At 38.0% G+C, this 18,402-nt stretch overlaps 4 protein-coding genes across 9 annotated transcripts; 1 reads left to right on the top strand and 3 right to left on the bottom strand.

The window, feature by feature from the left end:
- Positions 1–68: 68 nt before the first annotated feature.
- Positions 69–7,921, bottom strand: LOC103953809 (ATP-dependent DNA helicase SRS2-like protein At4g25120). The gene is made up of 28 exons (XM_048565136.1): positions 7,487–7,921; positions 6,773–7,379; positions 6,523–6,686; positions 6,239–6,437; positions 6,039–6,095; positions 5,849–5,954; positions 5,631–5,764; positions 5,409–5,483; positions 5,147–5,272; positions 4,926–5,057; positions 4,753–4,836; positions 4,328–4,441; positions 4,075–4,175; positions 3,870–3,936; positions 3,474–3,524; positions 3,230–3,307; positions 2,856–3,065; positions 2,681–2,719; positions 2,386–2,457; positions 2,181–2,267; positions 2,052–2,108; positions 1,720–1,925; positions 1,530–1,623; positions 1,207–1,257; positions 988–1,050; positions 706–765; positions 368–430; positions 69–260 (listed from the first exon to the last, which is right to left on the bottom strand). Exons 1-28 carry the CDS (start codon positions 7,639–7,641, stop codon positions 171–173), a joined length of 3,342 nt encoding a protein of 1,113 aa, XP_048421093.1. The 5' UTR covers positions 7,642–7,921; the 3' UTR covers positions 69–170.
- LOC103953680 (U6 snRNA phosphodiesterase 1-like) lies at positions 7,893–9,873 on the top strand. The gene is made up of 6 exons (XM_009365448.3): positions 7,893–8,055; positions 8,154–8,246; positions 8,335–8,584; positions 8,711–8,807; positions 9,438–9,503; positions 9,639–9,873. Exons 1-6 carry the CDS (start codon positions 7,893–7,895, stop codon positions 9,834–9,836), a joined length of 867 nt encoding a protein of 288 aa, XP_009363723.1. The 3' UTR covers positions 9,837–9,873.
- Positions 9,744–12,391, bottom strand: LOC103953681 (protein ORANGE-GREEN, chloroplastic). 4 transcript variants are annotated; one of them, XM_048565159.1, is made up of 7 exons: positions 12,250–12,391; positions 11,870–12,075; positions 11,506–11,620; positions 11,280–11,396; positions 11,043–11,129; positions 10,762–10,838; positions 9,744–10,469 (listed from the first exon to the last, which is right to left on the bottom strand). In XM_048565159.1, the coding sequence occupies exons 2-7, from the start codon at positions 11,953–11,955 to the stop codon at positions 10,097–10,099; spliced, it is 855 nt and encodes a 284-aa protein (XP_048421116.1). In that variant the 5' UTR covers positions 11,956–12,075; positions 12,250–12,391; the 3' UTR covers positions 9,744–10,096. The 4 variants fall into 4 exon arrangements, with proteins under 4 accessions (XP_048421116.1, XP_048421117.1, XP_048421115.1 ...); XM_048565160.1 differs by having other exon boundaries at positions 11,870–11,995; XM_048565158.1 differs by having other exon boundaries at positions 12,188–12,330.
- On the bottom strand, positions 12,270–16,294 carry LOC103953682 (disease resistance protein RPV1). 3 transcript variants are annotated; one of them, XM_048565137.1, is made up of 6 exons: positions 15,596–16,293; positions 14,313–15,417; positions 13,728–14,012; positions 13,345–13,627; positions 12,494–13,032; positions 12,270–12,405 (listed from the first exon to the last, which is right to left on the bottom strand). In XM_048565137.1, the coding sequence occupies exons 1-5, from the start codon at positions 16,072–16,074 to the stop codon at positions 12,494–12,496; spliced, it is 2,691 nt and encodes an 896-aa protein (XP_048421094.1). In that variant the 5' UTR covers positions 16,075–16,293; the 3' UTR covers positions 12,270–12,405. The 3 variants fall into 3 exon arrangements, with proteins under 3 accessions (XP_048421094.1, XP_018504538.1, XP_048421095.1); XM_018649022.2 differs by having other exon boundaries at positions 12,494–13,627; XM_048565138.1 differs by lacking the exon at positions 12,270–12,405 and having other exon boundaries at positions 12,701–12,890; positions 15,596–16,294.
- Between the last annotated feature and the right edge of the window lie 2,108 nt (positions 16,295–18,402).

Below are 18,402 nucleotides of genomic sequence, written 5' to 3'. Positions count from 1 at the left end.
GCAAATTCGAGCCAACCTTACATGTTGTAGGAAGAAGGGAGCAATGTTGTTGGTAGCACAAAAGTTCATAATCTTCTAGTTGGAGTAATCTAATTAAGGCTTTAATATTGGTGCAGAAAGTTTTACCAAATGATCATCTTTCAGACATATATCACAATGGCGATCTTTGATCACAATGACTTGTACTGCTCGATCAAACGAGAAGCATGGAGGCGCGACGTAGGAGCCACGGTGCAGCCCAAACTTTGCAGATAAGAAATCTGGTAATTCACAACATGAGAAACGAATTACCGGGTCTCAACCATCCTAGATACCAATGTGCGCACAAGAAAAGGTGTAAGGTAATCAAATGCTGAGTCTTGCGTACCTGTTTCGGTGTTGGTTCGGATGAACCCATTGAGTTCTCAATCCGTAACTTCTGGAAATGCTCCTGAAAGCATAAATATATGTATGGATTAAAACCAACGACAAATGAACATAATTTACGGACAGTGCTTGAAGAAGATACAGACATAACCGCCTCGGCATTTCATTAACGAAAGTTCTAGATTTTGATGTATCAAATGTCCCACGTTGAGACCGCGTTAAGGAAAATGGTTCTAGAATTTGGCTCAGAACTTGAATCATAAGTTCAGACAACGAAAAGTAATAGTTTGCCACCGAAAACAATCAAAGTATGGCAAAGTGAACCGTCTTAAACCTAACCTGTTTCTCCCTCATCAAATGAGCACGTTGATCTGCAGGTATTTTCTGCCATCTCAAAACCTGTTACAAAGAAATATAACATTGATGTCGAGCTGGCTAGCATATTATACCAATTATGTGCACAAACCTATTGAAATGAAGTAGATGTAGTTGCATATTACGACAGATGTTAACGAAAACAACAGAAGGCTTGCCTGTTAGAGATGCTAAATCCAGCGATCCTTTTGTTTTTGGTTTCAGAAATTTACAGAGCACAAATCAGAAAGTACCAAGAATACTTACATATTGGGCATAATGAAATGCATCTTCATCTTTCAAGCAAGATTTGAGTGAGCGCAAACTGTCCTGAGAGTTACATAGAGTCGATCAGTAATATAAAAACATAGATGCATCACACCCAAATACAAGTATTCAAACACCGACAACTTCATGTGGTGAGGCATGTTAAAATATAGGGTAGAACAATTATTGAATAGGAAGTTAAAGGACTAAATTTATGACCTTGTGTTTGTAGTTCTTGGCTCGTATGCGTTCATCTATTACAAAACCGACCTGTAACAGGTACAACAGAAAATATAAGCAGTAGTCAGAACATTAATCATCGCCATTCACATTGCCTCCAATCCAAAGTTAAAAGTCTAAAGGCAAAACAGTATGATTCTTATCTCTCAAACAAAAATGAAACTAAACCCCGGCCTCAGACATGCATAATCCTAAGTATATTGTTAAGCTTTCATATCTCAAGAGTCAAGACTGTCACAACTCACAACTACACATCATAAATGAAATAAGTTCTACTGCCTTAACTGAGTACTCCAATTCACCTTGTCAAGTAATCTCTTAGGATCTTGAAATGCTTGCTTCTTAGCCCAGTCATTAAATAAATGAGAGATAATCGATCTCTCATCCACACTGAATCTATTGCACAGTGACACAAGCATAAAGTTAGTCATGAATATAACCAACCAAAAATGCTAATTATAATAGTATACCCATCACAATTGGAAGCTAAACCTTTTTAAGAAACCATTTCCATGGTTTTCCTCCCCAAATTCCATCGATTCTGCAGAAGCATCGTCAAATTTACTGTGATGGAGATCATTTTGCACCATAACAACTTCAGAAGGTAGGAGGTTTGGTTTGGGATCATCTGTCAATGGAATAGATTCTTTTGAAGTATCATGATGCTTTGATTGTAAGCCTTCTGTACTTATGTCAGCCTACAAAACAAAAATTTCATTCATCCACACTAGATTTAATATGATTCAAAACACTTCAGATTCTTCATTATTTGTAAGTTTGGCTAAACAGCAGAACAACTGAGGATAATGAACAGTAAAACACACCTGGACTTCTCGTAGATGATTTGGAATTTCTTTCAGAAATCGCGAAGGTTGAAGCATCTGAAGGAGTCACCTTCTCAGTCAGAGCGACAATAACAAATAAGGAGGACAGGAATTCAAGCTAAAACGAACCTGCCAACTGGAATCCATCGTAACATAAAGAATGAAAAGCTTTTTTCGAGCACGAGTCATTGCAACATATAAGAGGCGCCTTTCCTCCTATGATTAGAGTGGGATTATTGAGTTATTGACCAAAAGAAAAAAGAATGGGATTATTGAGTAAAACACTTCAAAGTTCTGTATATAACTGACAAATGTTGAACAATTTACCACACACCTCAATGGAGGTCCCATTCTCTTTTGCAATGCCATTGAATTCATGCAACAATGGAATCTCAGATTCATTTACCTGTGTTATTGGCATGAGCGTTAAAGCAAGCTAAGATGACTTTGAAGAGGTTAATACCATCATGAATATAGTGGAACAGAATACTAATTTCAAGCCATCAGTTAGGTATAGCATCGGCATGTTTAATCCGTAAATCTAATGACGAAACACATCAACTCTGCACATAAATAAATAAATATAGTAACAACTAGAAAACTATTACAGCCACTGTTAAGGAAAATACCTTAATTATGAAAACTATATCCCACTCTAAACCTTTTGACTGCAAGAGAGTGAAAAAGAAAGAAAGTAAGCCAAGAATGTTTTGTAGAACTCCGAACGAAGACAAATAAGGAAATCATCGCAAGTATAAGAATTAGGAAGGTTTGCATAAGAAGAATATCAAAACGATCTAGAACCTGATGAATGGTAGTCAAAGTGACAGAACTTTGGTTGTCATGTCTTCTGGAGCGAAAATTTTCACTCTCCCGCTCAGATATGTAGTCGATGAAAGCTTTGAGTAAATTAACACAGCCTTTTTCTTCTGCTATGACTTCTCTCTCCCCTTCTCCCGCAACAAAATGAGTTGATAAGAAATCAGATACATCGTCCAGTAGGTACTGAAGAACCTGCAATGAGAATAATCACATCGCAACAAGATTTAAGTGACAGCAATGATTAACTAAATAAAATAGAGCAATTATTCATTTAAAACCTTGTTGACTGAAAAAAGGGTTTTTCAAATAGTGGGTCTTTTAAGCTTATTGTATAAATGACAATCATCATAACTTACAGATCTCATGTCATTGTCTTCATTCAGCAGTTTTCCTCCATCTACATCCACGACCGCACGTTGCCCAAGAAGGTACTTCTAAAAATTGAAAGTCAAACGAGAAATTAAATAAGAAACATTGAATATAAGCATGAAACAAAGAAAATGTTATGGAATGGTGATCCTCATCCTCAAAGATGATTAAAGGCAATTTGATTAAAAAATGCCATATCAACATTCAACAGTGGAGAAATGGAAGACAAACCTGTGGTACCATATTCGCAACCGAGGTTATGACAGCTGAAATCGATTGTTCCTGTGTGCATTGATAAGTGAGACTACCATATAGATTCAAAACTACATAAAGACAGATTCCATGGAACAAACTATATCCCTTTGGAAACAAAGATCTAACAAAGAATATAACATTTTGGATTAACATTGATGAATCAAGAATAATGCATGGGAGCAAAAAATACTCTTCCTTCTAATAACAAGAAGGCATAAAGTATATAACTGTCCAATAAAACTAAAAAAATCACCAAGGAAACAGAATCTCACTTGAGCTATATCCTTTTTATCTGTTGAGATTCGCAAACTACTACTAGTACATCATGCCAATAAGCAGTAAGAGGTGCTACACTTTACCAAATATATTTACCCTGAGAACAAGTTTTGAAATCATCTCTAAAGTTAACAGCACCTTGCGTCCCTGGGTAAGCTGAGTCCTATTACCAAGTAAAGAGACCGATCAATACATATCCAACAGATTTTAAACACTTGTAATACCAAATAAGAATGAAACATGAGTATATTTTGAGTTAACCATGCAAAAATGTATGTTAAAACATCTTTGTTATACAGACCTCTTCAAGGTACCAGAAATTTTTGCACTAAAGATGTCACAAGCAGCTGATATGAAGCTGCATTTTCTATGAGTCAAAATTTTGTCGATATAATCAATCACCTGAAGAGAGAGAGGGAGTGATTTCCAGAGATGTGAGCCTAAAGGTTGAGTGTGTAAAAAAGAAGATTAGATGGATAGCAAGAACATACAACTGTAATGCTGAAAAGAACATTAAATATGATGCTCATTCATCGTTGTCATCGAACGTATACCTTCTTCTTTTCCTCTTTCTCAAAAGGAAGTAAAGCCTTGAAGACTTGCCTATATGAACCATCATCACAACCAGGCAAAGTCGTTTTAATCATAGCAATAATGGCTCTAACTACCTGCCATAAGAAAAGTGCTACATCAACAAGCATTATCAGAGTGTACTAAAACCTTATGTAGCAAAATCTTAGATAGAATAGCTGGCCAAAAGGCAATGAAAAAGCAAGTACAAAAAACAATGAAAAGGACCAGTGATGCCAAAATTCAGGTGGAAAAGGTGAAAAGCTTAAGTCTATTACAGTTCTTGTGTGCATGCTTTCTAACTTGAGTTCTACATAGCAAAAACCACGTTATGCAAAACAATATTAGCAAAATTAGATGGATAAATCTGAGAAGATAGTTTTTCATAATCTGGACAAATGCTAACTACCTTCTTCCTATAAATGGCCACTCCATGAACATTAAATGGTATTTTCCTTTCACGCAAGGCTGTCTGGAAGACTTTTCCTGATACCTGTAGTATAGAATACAAATGAAAATATGTCAAAAATGTCTTATATGATTCACCTCATTCACATTAGTACTAGGGAAAGTAAGCTTGACCTGCCTCCGGTAAAGGATTGCTATGCTTCCATAGGAGCACCCTGCTTCTGACCGTTTAGATGCAGTCTCTAGGATCTTGTCTACAACAAAGGCGCATTGTGCATCCTCATTGTGACTTTCCTTGATAATTACCTACATTTTGCCAGTAAAACCATTTTGAAGTGTCACTAACTGAAAAAGGACATCAAATGTACTTGTTGGAGCAAGGAAAGATTCAGTACCTTAGACCCAGAAGAATTGTCGGTGTCAACATTCTTTAATTGGCATCGCTTCTTATTGTTTTTTATAACAGAAGATGCAGCTTCCACAATATAGCGTGTGGACCGATAGTTTTTATTAAGCCTAATCTGAACCATAAAGTTATGTCAAATCTCACAGACCCCATAAGATAAACTGTAGTTATACAATATATTTGCTCTGTATATAATAAAAAAGACACTGTGAATGACGTAAGATAACATAGCAGTCAAGTGCGAATCGTACCTCTTTGTAATTTGAAAAATCTTTACGAAAAGACTCAAAACCAGAAATGTCTGCCCCATTGAAACTGAAAATGGACTGCAGCAGGATATACATTATTTAATGCAGAACAGCTAAGGGCTTGATTAGAATGAGCTGAGAGAGAGAGAGAGAGAGAGAGAGAGAGAGAGAGAGAGAGAGAGAGAGCAATAAAATTGAACTTCCATTAATAAATCAACAACATACCTGATCATCATCACCAACAATGGTTATATGGTTATGAGATGAGAGAATCCGCAAAAGACTATATTGCATAGCACTTGTGTCTTGAAACTCATCTATTACAATAGCTTTCCATAATTCCTGGCACTCCTTCAACACTAGTTAACAGACACCATGTATCAACATTTAGCTTTCCTTGTTAAATGAGATGAATCAACTAAATATACTTAGATGATACAGACCTTCAGGAAAATCACTTAGCAGCTTCACAGAGCAGCTAATTAAGTCATGGTAGTCCAAAGCATTGCACGAGTTTAAGATATCATTGTAATTCCTAAGAATTTCGCCCTGATTCAGATTGAGAGCTAAAACTCGTAAGCAATAGTATCTGAGAACTGAAAAGATATCTAAAATATCTAGTTATGAGCTTACTCCTGTCACATCACCCATTCTTCGGCATTCAGCAGGAGTCTTTCCAGAAGCTTTTGCCTGAAACATAAATAAATTTATTGCCTAATGCCACATATTCTAAGACTGAAGAACCCTTATATTGGTCATTATAGCTTGACTGTAGCTAATATTTTTTTTAATTCACTATAATCTGAACATTAAATTTGGTATTCAAGACTAACCTGTGTCACAAACTTCAGCCATTTCTTTGATGCATCCTTAAAATGATGTGGAGATGTTACACCGTTAGATTCTTCCCCATCTATAGCAACATTAAGGTTTGTTTTACTCTTTTCATCTTCTGATAACCGCACAGCTTCAATGATTGCTCTTCTCTGTTGCCCATGTCCATATATCAAAAATTCTGGTGTGCGTTCGAGTCTAAAACATAAGCCAACATATCAGACTCAGCTATACCACCATATGTATGCTGTTCAAAATCAAGGGAGGTGAATCTATAGCTTACTTCTCAGCATGTGATCGGCAAAGTTGCAACGAAAATGAATGAAATGTGCTGATTGTAAGTAGTTTTGCCGTTGGTTTCCCAGTCACGGCTCCAATTCGATCTCTCATCTCAGAAGCTGCTGCTGTAGTGAAAGTCATTGCTAGAATGTTCAACGCGCTAATGCCCTAGGAACACAAAAGAAAACAAATAAGACTTCGATCATAAAGATAAACAGACATTAAAGAAAAAGTTGGAGGGAAAGTGGCAAGACCTCATTGAGCAGCATTAGAACGCGCCCAACCATCGTTGAAGTCTTTCCACTTCCAGGGCCGGCAACAATCATCAAAGGTACTGAAATATCGCTGCAAGCTGCCTCGCGCTGCCTTTCATTGAGAGATAGCAAATACTTCGAATACTCATCCGGCATGTTAGGCAATCCATGGTTAACAGAATCTGTTTGGTTTTCACTACCCAAAGGCGGCGCTGATGCGGCACTAACATCACTACCACAACTCCCAATATCATCACGCTGAATGTCCACACTCGGTTTCTGCTCGATTAAAGCGTCAATTTCCTGCAAAATACTCTCATCGAAATCATCATCGCCAAGAATTCCACGTGCAGAGAAAGAACTGAATGAAGTTGGAAAATGCGGTTGTCCGATTGGAGTTGTGAAAGAATCCGATTTTGACACACTTGATTCAATCCGGCTAATGCTTAAGCTCCCGGAACACGAAGCACTGCCATATTCACCACGCGCTGAATTGTACCGGCTTGCGGAAATCGGAGGCGGTGTGTTCATCGGTAGCTCGGAAAGAGGAGTTCTTTGAACTCTATTGAGCTGAGCTGGCGTTTGGATTCCATTTCCGCCACAAATTCTGGAATTTTGAAAACACAATTGAATTGACTTAAATTGAAGCAAGAAAACAGCCGAGTACCAAAAAAATAATGAGAAGATGAAATCTTTGATTCCTGAACGACTTACTTGGTATGAGGGAGGTGATGATCAGATGAAACGGCGTCGTTGCGGGGGCGTTTGCGATCAATGAGGGCCTTGGCGGCTCTGAAATTCCGAGAGATGCGGTTTCTTTGTTCCACCGTGAGCCCTCCGCCGTACGTCTGAACGTTTTCTTTGGACATTGCTTTGAAGATTCCGACGGAGGATTTGGCCTGACGGCCTGACCAGGCAACCCTAGAAAGAAGAGGGAGCGAAGAAGACCAAATGTGCCCGTTTTTTCTTCGGTTTTTTTCCCTCCTAATCGCGCTGTTCGAAATCCTTGGGCCTGAGCCTAGTGGGCCCAATTGTCAGGCCCATTATCTCCGGTCTTCTAGTTCTACTTATAGTTACCCAAGTTAACAACGTACCGGTTCGCTTTTAGCGCGAGAGAGAAATGGAGGCCCTGATTGCCTCGTACGGAGACTCGTCGTCGGACTCAGGCTCCGAGTCGCCGGCTCCACCTCCGCCACCACCTTCAGAGCTCAAAAACTCTAAAGAACCGACCACTGCGCTGCCTCCACCTCCTCTGTCACTTCTCGACAGCCCCAATTCCTTCGGTAACCTCTGATTCCCATCAATTTTCTATCTTTTAGCTTTCTGTTGTGATGGCTTTTTCCGAGTTGCCCACCAAATGTTTGGTGTTTTGCCTCTGAAGGATTTCTGGACTTCTCCCCAAGCGCCCAGCCGAGCAGAGTTCGGAACTTTGCTCACGTCGAAGGGAACTACGCAGTACATGTATATATCCCAGGTAATCAAAATTCTCGAATTTTTCAGCTCTATTAGCAAATGCCATCGCTTTGCACTTAGTTTTTGCTTGTTTAATTGTGTGGTTCCAGTTCATATACCACCAGCACCGAGGAAAGAGATGGCCTTGTTTTTGAACAAGCTAGCTTCTCTGGTGCCTGGTCTCCATGCCGTTGACGTTGACGTCCCGCTTGACGTTCTGCGTAAGGATGAGCGTAAGCTTGAACAGGTTGCTTTAAGCAGAGAGTTCCATATAAGTCTCGGAAGAACTGTTCCGATTCGGGTGCACCAGATTGATTCCTTGGTGACAATGCTGCGGCAGAAGCTTCAGATTCAGAGGCGGTATGGTTACATTTACATTCTCTTGTCTGCATTGTGTGAATTTAGTTCTGTTATTTAACATAATTCTGTAAGCCTGCAAATTTTTCGTCCATTTTCGGTTTAACACATTTTGTTATTGTGAAACAGGTATTGGATTGATTTTAGCAAGTGGGAGGTTTTTGTTAACGATGATCAGACCCGGACCTTTGTGTCGATCGAAGTCATTGCTGCTGGGTTAGCTGAGGTATGATTGCTAGCTTTCTCTCTTGGTGCAATTCTAAATGTTTTCAGTTGTTATATGGGCTTAAGATTTGGTAAGTACTTGCCGAGAGTCATGGGATTTTGAGATATCGATATCTTGCTTGCTTATTAGCTTAGATTGTTTGGTCTTCTGTGCACTTGTAACATGAAAAGCACAAACGAAAACTAATGCATGATATGCTCATGGTTTTAACATGTGTTGTCCTGGCATAAATCATGTTCCTAAGCCTATGAAACTTAGGGCACGTTTGCCTGGCCGGACAAGATTGGAATTGGTATTTCAGACTAGTTAGGTTAGGATTGAACCGGATAGGTTAGGTTTTTTGTCTAATGATTGGTGTAGACTGTCTCAACTAGACATCCCAACGATGGGATTTAAAACGTGAAACAGATCCGCGACATCCCAACGATGACCCACACACCCAGCAACTCTGCTCGTGACTTGCAACACCACTCGTACCCTCCACGCCCCTTGTGGCCCATCATACCACCCTGATATCCTGGAGGAGTGAAACGTGGTTACTAGAAGCATTCCTGTTTTCGTATTACTGCACGGTTGAATCAGCTTTCATTGTCTACAAGTCTGAAATATTTCAACTTCCATTGATTTCAGATAACAAAGCAGATTCAAGCTGTCAATGAGGTGTATAAGCTTCACAATCTTCCTGAATTTTACAAGGTTAGCTTTTTCGTGCTTTTCTAACTTGAAATTACTTACTGAATATATGACAATATATTGGAGCAAATGATTGTGTCTGAATACTACTCATTGCTCAAAAAACTAAATCACTTCATGGGGTGTTGGTGATCACAGGATCCGCGCCCTCACATATCGGTAGCTTGGGCATTGGGTGACATCAGCAATTCCCTGAAGAAAGTGGTTGAAGAAGAAAGACGAAGATCTACCTTCGGAGGATCGTTACAGAAATGTATTTTTACCAGTAAATTCAATGGTATCGAATGTAGGATTGGTAATAAAACACACAAAATATGTAAATTTTCTGAAGAATAATGTAGCCATTTAACTATAATGTGAAATTTCGAGAATATATCGCTTAGCATTGGATGAGAAGACATTTCTTCGTTGGTGTCGAACTTCATGTCGAAGGTATTGACACCAGTGTAAACGCCATCATCCATGTTGATGATAATTACTTCCCAGCTACTAAGGGTGTCGGAACAACCTTGCACGCAGCCTCCTGTGCATTACTTAGTATTGTCTCAGTTTCTCCAAACTTGAATGCTCCTGTAAACCCACTCTTGACCTTTCCGTCATCTACGATTACCGGAAAGCTGGCTTGGATGTTGCCGTTGACCTACCAAACTTAAAATACCGACGAAATGTTGGAGTACTTTCAGTGTACTACTCGTTTTTGTAAGCGAGACTAGTCCTTCATTCCCGTTAACTCTTTGCCATCTCCACTTCGAACTTGGCGTAATGGCTCCCGGCCTCTTCTCTGGTGAAATTGACCCCGGAACTGGCGTGCCATCAAGAGAAACATAGGACATTATCACACCAGTTCCAAGACAATATTTGCATCGCTTATGCTCCTGCTGTTTCACATTGTTTATTTCAATTACCATCAATGCTGAGATCACTCCGACTGCTCCTCCAGAGAACGATGCCACTATGGGATCAACTTGACTGCAGTTTGAAAGTATAGGAGATCAAAAAATGAAACTGGTAACAACATAGTATCAACATTATTTAGCTTCGTTTCAAGAAAGATGACATCCTAGGTTTTTCTAATGCGTAAAAATTGAGGATCCTCGTAAAATTTGACTATATTGATTCCCAAAGTATTTGATTCCTACATTGCAGACGGAAAACAATAACAATTGAATTTAAAGATTCATAACACGATAGATGGTACAAAATTTCAAAATGATAATTACTAGAGAACAGGAGGGTTAGTAGCCTGAGATATGAGCCATACCTCAACTGCAACGGCAGATGCATATTTACTATAAAGTCTTCATATGATGTCCCTCCTATTCCCAGCTTCAACTCCAACTGAAAGATGTAAAGGTAATTGTAGGCAAAGAGTTACAAACATAACCGAATCCATGTTTTACAAGCAACAACTACACTTATTTGATATGTTTCCTCATTTTTTACTTGCAAATTCCGAACCATATTGTCGGACCAGTAAAAGAAAATAATGTTTATCATAACTGTTAAAACTAATCACAACAAGTTAATGCATAAAGAACTTACTGAGGGTGTTATGAGGCCACCGAAAAGGATAAACCCTGCAACAATTGAATAACAAACAGCATAATACTGCTTAAGGTTGTCTGAACTCTGCAAGCAATGCATTCACCTTGTGATTAATACTTTGCACAAACACTAGTTTTCACAACTTTTTATGAACCGACAAAAGGCTACAACAAAATATGGCTAAAACAAGTCAGGGATATGAAAATACACATATTTACAGGAGCAGCAGCTTACCAGGGGAGGCAAAAATGGAATGAATGATGGAAAACTAGGAAGTTCGTTTTCTTGATCTTCATTTACCGCTCCAAGCTCTGCGCGTTTAATTCGCTGTTGTATCCTCAGCCTGCGAATCTACGCATATCAAAGCTCATTCTTAAAGAACACATTTCTAATGGCAATTGGAGAGTAATTTAAAACATGCTAAACTGAGAACGTGGTAGCAACTAGCAGTTGCTCTCACCTCCTCAATATGCAAGAAAATTTTGTTGCGCCGACTCCGAATATTATCTTGAATTTCCTGCAGCTCCATTGTGGCAAAGTTCTGCACTGTTTCAAGCTCCTCTATGATACAAAATCTGCACCATTAAGCATGTAAAAACTAAAAATTACAGGCTACAAAGCAATTTCCATATCATTGTGGGGTTAATTAACATCAACAGCAGATAAATCACATGGCGTCTTCACATAAAGTTACAAACTTTCAAAGACCAGTAAGCTGTCTGCAGTCTCATAAATTTCACAGTGCAAAGTAACAATCCAAAGCTTTGAACTTTCAATTTCCACTTTCTGTTAATTTCCTAGAGAGAGAGAGAGAGGGGGAGTACCCGGCGGGGTTTGTATCGGAGGTGGGATTGGGATCAGAATCGACAGATGGAGCGAAAGAGGAGTTGGGCTCCGAAGCCATCGCCATAGATCGCCATCTGGAGCTGCTTGTTGATATGCAGAGTTTGCTGATGATTCATACGACAAGCAATTGAAAATCCCATCATTATACCCCACATCATTTACACAAATTCAGAGGGCTCATCCACTGTAATTTGCAGATATAGAAATGTTAAGATTAAAGGAAATGCAAACTACCCTTCACCCAAATTGGAGGAGCACCGGTGGCATTAGCAAGTTAGCAACGGGAATTGACATACCAATATCTTCACAGTTTCTGCACAAGCACAAATCAAAAGAATCCGGCGGTGCAGTTATGTACCTCTCCTTGGAAAATGCCACCTCTTGGGATTTCAAAATGTGTGGCCGTGGCTAGCCGTCTGACCAAAGCTGCCGCAACGCGGCGTAGTGTCCGATTGATTGCTTCAAAACAGAGCTTCGTATCCATGTGTTTATCAGCACAGAGTACCCAAAACCCCTGAAAATTATTTTTTATTCAGATAATAAAATTTCCCAAATTTCGAATTTTAAATCCGAACCAAAAATAGGGTTTGAAATTTGATTACCTAAAAATTGGGGGGTTGGGGTGGAGAGGGACTCGGGCCAAGACGGAGCTGTGTGTCTTTGATAAGGATTGCCAAATTACAGAGTGTGTCGGGAAGATGTACAAGGCTTTTGCAGTTTGTCAGATCCAAACACAGAAGCCCCGTAAGCCGTTCAATCCAGGGGGAAAGCTCTTTGATAGATGTTCCATCTAAGAGAAGATCTCTTAATCCTTCCATATTTTCTTCAATGCTTGGAAACACCTCAAATTTTGTACAACCGGAAAGAGAGAGACGGCCAAGGGACTTGAGTTGACAAAGGCTGCTTGGAAGACTCTTAAGTTCCTTGCAACTGTTTAGCTTCAAATGATTCAATCCTCTGAGATTATTAATTGACGAGGGCAGTTCTTTAATTTTTGACCTGGATAAATCAAGAACTTTTAACCCCTCAATCACTTCCGAAATCTCTGGAAACTTCTCAAGACTCGAGCAACCATAAAGATTAATGGTTTTGAGAGATTTCATACGAATGCTGCTTGGAAGACTCTTAAGTTTCTTGCAACCTAGTAGATTCAAATGACTCAACCCGGTAAGATTATTAATTGACATGGGCAGTTCTTTAATTTTTGACCCGGTTAAATCAAGCTCTTCTAACCCCTCAATACCTTCTGAAATCAATGGAAACATCTCAAGATTGGAGCAGCCATAAAGATTAAAGGTTTTCAAACATTTCATATGAATGCAGCTTGGAAGACTCTTAAGTTCCTTGCAATTTGAAAGGTTCAAATGACTCAACCCCGTGAGATTATTAATTGAAAAGGGCAGTTCTTTAATTTTTGACGAGGATAAATTAAGCTCTTCTAACTCATCCATACCTTCTGAAATCTCTGGAAACATCTCAAGACTGGAGCAGCCAGAAAGATCAAAGGTTTTGAGAGATTTCATACGAATTTTGCTGGGTAGAATCTTAAGTTCCTTGCACCCATTCAGATCCAATAAAACAAGGTTTGTAAGAGTCGAAATAGACAGGTGAACCTCAACTAAGCTTATACAACTTTGAACAATTAGCCTCTCAAGATTTGGCACATTTGTGAAGTCAGGGGTTTCCTTAAGGCATTGACAATAACTTAAATTGATGAATTTCAACTTTTCCTGCTTCTGTTAAAACATTCAGCAAAACATGCATTAGCTAATAAGACATCTCACTCAAAGCCCAAACATTTAAAAGAAACAAATACATGTAAATGATTGTACATACCTGGGTTCCTTCCCAAAGTCGGTCAATGAGACTATATTGCATGTCAAGTCCAACAAGATTTTCGAATTGAAAGTTGGATGGCAAAGACTTGAGAGGGAATCCAGACCAGGAAAGACACCTCAACTCACTAGAAAGAAACTTTAAGGGCCCGGTCAGGTGTTGTATGCCGTGAGCACTGATCTTGAGAAGTCTTAGTTTAGTCATCCTATCAAAAGCTTCTACAATTAAGCATCCCTCATCTGAGTTCCACAAATCTAGGATTATGCTTTCAACTGTTTCTGTACCCTGTGCAAATCAAAGGGAAGGAAAAAGCAGAGAACCTAGTTTAGATTATGAAGTTAATGCTTGTTTCTTAAGGAGTTGTTTGATAATAATTTTGTTTTCAGTTTTCACTTTTGTTTTGATTATTTTTTTTAGAAATCTAAAAATTGAAAACACATAACTTGTTTGTAATTGTTTTCAATTTTCAATTATTTAAAAAATTAAAATTAAAAATTAAAAATGGAAACAAAAAGTGGTTATCAAACGAGCTTAAGAAATTGATTGCTTTCTACTAAACATTTCATAAGGAAAAAAAATTATCACCGTATTTTTAGTTATCACATGATGAACATCTTCATAACTCCACAACCTACTTCGTCTTCCAGGCTCTTTGGTAGATTCTTGGTGGACGATTTTCCGACCCATTTCCTCTAGTAAATCATGCATCTCCAGTACCCCATTCCTTGTGACAGTTAAGAGAGCTCGATCGATTAGAACTCTTATTCCAATATCAGGATAGAAACCACAGCTGTGCAGAATTTCGATTGCATAGTCTTCTCTCATTCCTTTAAAGAAACATGCAATATCAAGAAAGATATCCTTCTCCGTGTCATCTAGTCCATCGAAGCTTGTTTTAAGCACATCATGAATTCCCCTTTGCGGGATTTTCTTTATTTTTTCCAACTCATTTTCCCACTGGCATACATTTTTGTTATCAAGAAAAGCTCCCAAGACTTTGAGTGCTAAAGGCAGACCTTGAGCATATTTTACGGCACGACTCGAGAGATCATCATAATCTCTGTTGGGTTGGTTTTTTCTACAGGCGTACCGCCTAAAGAGTTCCAGAGCTCCATAATCACTTAAAATCTTGGGCTTATATATCTCATCAGCTATGCTTAGTAATTGCGAATCTCTAGTTGTTATGATAATTCTACTTCCACCACCAAAGGAATGTTGCTCTCCAAGTAAAGCTTCAATTTGTTCTAATGTGTCCACATCATCCAGAACAATAAGAACTTTTCTCTGACCTAGGCTATTTAACATCACCTGGAAACCTTTCTTCGAAATGTCGGAACTCCCCACCTTGTTGTTCGAGATACTAGATAGAAGTTCTGTCTGCATATGTAGTTTGCCGTGCTTCATGAAACCTTCCTTGATATTTTCAAGAAAGCAACAAGCTTCAAATCGACAAGAGATATCATCATAAACAGCTCTAGCGATGGTTGTTTTGCCTAAACCACCCATACCCCATATTCCAACAACGCGAACATTATTCGTTTCACCTCCGGGAGGATATAATAATAAATGCATTTCATCCATGCGAGAATCCATTCCAACCAAGCCATTCTCTTTCCTTGATGATGATGAGATGTCGATCAATTTCCTATAAACATCTTCTACAATTTTCTCGATAAGCACTGCATCAGTCCTGTCAAATTTTACAAACAATATAATAACAACACCAAATGATAATTAATGGGTCTTTTTCATCTGTTAGTTTTCAAAAAATAGAAATTAAAATTAAAAATTAAAAATTTATCAAATTACCCCTAAACGTTACAAAAATCCCAAAAATTAATAGGAAACTAAAACAAATTAGAATTTACTCATATTTTCGCGAAACCCAGCCGGATAAACTGGTGGCAGTTGTAAGAGCGGATCTCCAGCTCCGAACCCCTTCCATTTCGGCGTTAGAATCACGATCGTGCTCAGCAAAAGCTTCCGCGAAACGTTGACGAACATCAGACGGCTCAACGTCATGGAAAATGGGGAGGACAATCTGGTTATTGGTATCCTTGCATTCCAGGATTTGCACGAGTTCTTTCAAGCACCAAGTGGAAGAAGCATAGTCTTGAGAGAAAACTACAATCGAAAGCCTTGACTCTCGAATCGCTGTCAGGAGCTCAGAAAGGTGGTCGCCTTTTCTGAGCTTCTCGGCATCAATGAAGGCGTTGATTGGTTTCTTAACCAGAGCGTTGTAGAGATGGCTGACGAAGCCCCTGCGAGTGTCTTCCCCTCTGAAATTGATGAACACATCGTATTTCCAACCAAGGCAAGCAGAAGAAGAAGAAGAAGAAGAAGCCATTAATCGATCGCACCTGGTCAGCGATGATCGAGCAGCTAAGACTAAGAGAATTGTAAGTACAGAAATACTCAACAGATCTACAAATTGGATCACCGGAAATTAGTAAGAGTCAATGCAAAAGGGTAAAGGGAAATTGTGCTTTATGTGTTTTCACATCTTCTTCAGGAAATTTCGGTGTGAAAGGAATCCACATACTTTTGATTTTTTAACCCAAGAAAATGCGAAGAAAGGGCTCAAAGTAGTAAATTTAATCTACAGTTGCCTACCCAACAACTTCTTGATTTAATATATTTAATTGAGAAAAGTAGTTAGGATGGTATCTACTTTTCTTCTCTCTCCATCAGTCAATCTTCCAGCGTGCAATTTAATCATGATTAAAGCTAAGCTTAATCTTAGGTCGTATTATTTAGGTATAATTGGATTCTTAATTCTTTTGTGATATAGTAATTGGAATATTAAAAAAAAATATGATTTAAACATTTGTGATGAAGTCTGTTACGATTGAGAATCAAAATTGGAAATTTCGTTAACTCCGTTAATTGTTAGCACATGATACTCACAAATGAAACTGAAAAAATAAAGTTAGCTCATATGTAATCTTCAAGTGCTAATATTTAAATGAGAGTTCCGTTTTAACTTAATATGTGTGGCTCACGTGCTAATAATTAACGGAATATTAACAAATTTTTTAATTTTATGCATAAATTCTAATAGACTTCACCACATGAGCTTAAATTATAATTTAGATATCTTCTAACTATCTTATCACCACAAAAATTATTAATCAAATTAAACTTATTATTTATTTATAAATGCGTAACTAAATCACAAAGTGTTGAATGAAAAGCAGCACTCCAAATGATGAAAAGCAGGGCACCGGCAGCTATCTCCGTTTCTTTTGTTGTAATTCAATATCGATGGAAATCCAACAGGATCTTTTTCAAATTTTTGTGAGGATTTTGAGAGGGTCGTGAATCGTATTTATTCATTATATATTGTGCGATTATTTTTCATCGAATATTGTTTATGTTTAATTTAAAATAAAATAATTTAAAATAATTTTTTATTGCAAGATGTACGATGAACGGATATGATTCATAGATTTCCAAAATCTTCATAAAAAAAAAAATACAAAATGGATCCTAATTCAATAGAAATAAGCTAATTTTGAATCAAATGACATTACTTTATTTTGTAAGTAAATTAATTTTGAATTGAACAACATTCATTTATTATGTGAGTAATTCATTTTGTATGTGTCATCATATATTAGGCACATTTTATTATAGGTGATTTTATGAAAAATCAATAAAAAGTTACAATATTAACAATAGATCAACAATATTTATATTAATTATAAATAGATCAATCATGATACTTAAATGCATCTAAAATAAATAAAAATTACACAATTTGTCATTACAGCTGACATCTATTTCAACTAACATTCACCTCCACATAGTTTTTATATTTGGAATAAATCATACGAATCGGAGACATGATTGTTCCCTGATAACATGAATAAATGAGTAATGTTATTCATATCATATTTTTATACCACATTTTTATACAACCTTAGATGACATCTGATGTGAACAGCCATTTGCAAAACCCAAGGAAGAGAAGGAGAAAGACTCTTCGTATACCATAATCATCATTTAATTAACTAGTTTTTTTTAATTATTAGTTTATTGAATAATGAACTAAATTTAAAAATCTGATTAATTCAAATGATATGACTGTCCACATCAAATGACATCTAAAGTGATATGAAAATGTGGTACAAAAACATGGTATGTATAGCATTATTATATAAATTGAGTAAACACCAAAAGTAGCAGCAAGGGAAGGAGATGTGAAGTAGATGAAGAGGTGTACGACATGTGAATGTCCAACAACAAAGACTTCGGGGCTTGTTGTCGAATATCTGCAGCGCATCATTTCTGATATATCAAATCGAGCCAATTCCCGCAAACTCCAATCCCACCACCACCTTTCCAGCCGGACTCAGCCCTCCGGGCGGCATTTGGCAGGACAGCACTGGATCAAACAAGAATGGGACTGGCAGTGGGAGCAATGAACGACCACACTCAGCAGGGAAGTCCATCATGGGTTCTAACCACACTTTGTTTCTCTACTTTGTGGCTTCCAACACGATTGGATTTTTTGTTTCACTGTACATGATCAATGTCCTCACCAGCAATTTCCCTTTGCAGTTGGAGCTTCAAATTTGTATTGTCGCGATGTACAGCACGTACAACACTGCAGTTTTCAGCATTGCACCGGAGAACGTGCGGTACTTAGTCTTTCTGTTCTCTGTAGTTTATA

This window comes from the organism of the source record quoted next, unplaced genomic scaffold (genome assembly GCF_019419815.1).
Source record: "Pyrus x bretschneideri cultivar Hongxiangsu unplaced genomic scaffold, Pyrus_bretschneideri_v1 Contig4, whole genome shotgun sequence".
Taxonomy (NCBI): Eukaryota; Viridiplantae; Streptophyta; class Magnoliopsida; order Rosales; family Rosaceae; genus Pyrus; species Pyrus x bretschneideri.
This window is presented reverse-complemented; position numbering and strand designations above follow the sequence as displayed.

Bases quoted from the DNA above. Each gene is read 5' to 3' on its own strand.
- LOC103953682 (XM_018649022.2), bottom strand. From the start codon at position 16,074: ATGGCTTCTTCTTCTTCTTCTTCTTCTGCTTGCCTTGGTTGGAAATAC. The intron at 15,418-15,595 runs GTAAATTCTAAT...AAAATTTGACAG, and splicing joins TGGGTTTCGCGAAAATATGA to GACTGATGCAGTGCTTATCG. The intron at 13,628-13,727 runs GTATGTACAATC...ATGTTTTAACAG, and splicing joins GACTTTGGGAAGGAACCCAG to AAGCAGGAAAAGTTGAAATT.
- LOC103953681 (XM_048565159.1), bottom strand. From the start codon at position 11,955: ATGGCGATGGCTTCGGAGCCCAACTCCTCTTTCGCTCCATCTGTCGAT. The intron at 11,621-11,869 runs GTACTCCCCCTC...TTAATGGTGCAG, and splicing joins TCCGATACAAACCCCGCCGG to ATTTTGTATCATAGAGGAGC. The intron at 11,130-11,279 runs GTAAGCTGCTGC...CATTGCTTGCAG, and splicing joins TTCCATTTTTGCCTCCCCTG to AGTTCAGACAACCTTAAGCA.
- LOC103953809 (XM_048565136.1), bottom strand. From the start codon at position 7,641: ATGTCCAAAGAAAACGTTCAGACGTACGGCGGAGGGCTCACGGTGGAA. The intron at 7,380-7,486 runs GTAAGTCGTTCA...TCAAAATTCCAG, and splicing joins CATCACCTCCCTCATACCAA to AATTTGTGGCGGAAATGGAA. The intron at 2,109-2,180 runs GTTCGTTTTAGC...TGACTCCTTCAG, and splicing joins CGATGGATTCCAGTTGGCAG to ATGCTTCAACCTTCGCGATT.
- LOC103953680 (XM_009365448.3), top strand. From the start codon at position 7,893: ATGGAGGCCCTGATTGCCTCGTACGGAGACTCGTCGTCGGACTCAGGC. The intron at 8,585-8,710 runs GTATGGTTACAT...ATTGTGAAACAG, and splicing joins AAGCTTCAGATTCAGAGGCG to GTATTGGATTGATTTTAGCA. The intron at 9,504-9,638 runs GTTAGCTTTTTC...TGGTGATCACAG, and splicing joins ATCTTCCTGAATTTTACAAG to GATCCGCGCCCTCACATATC.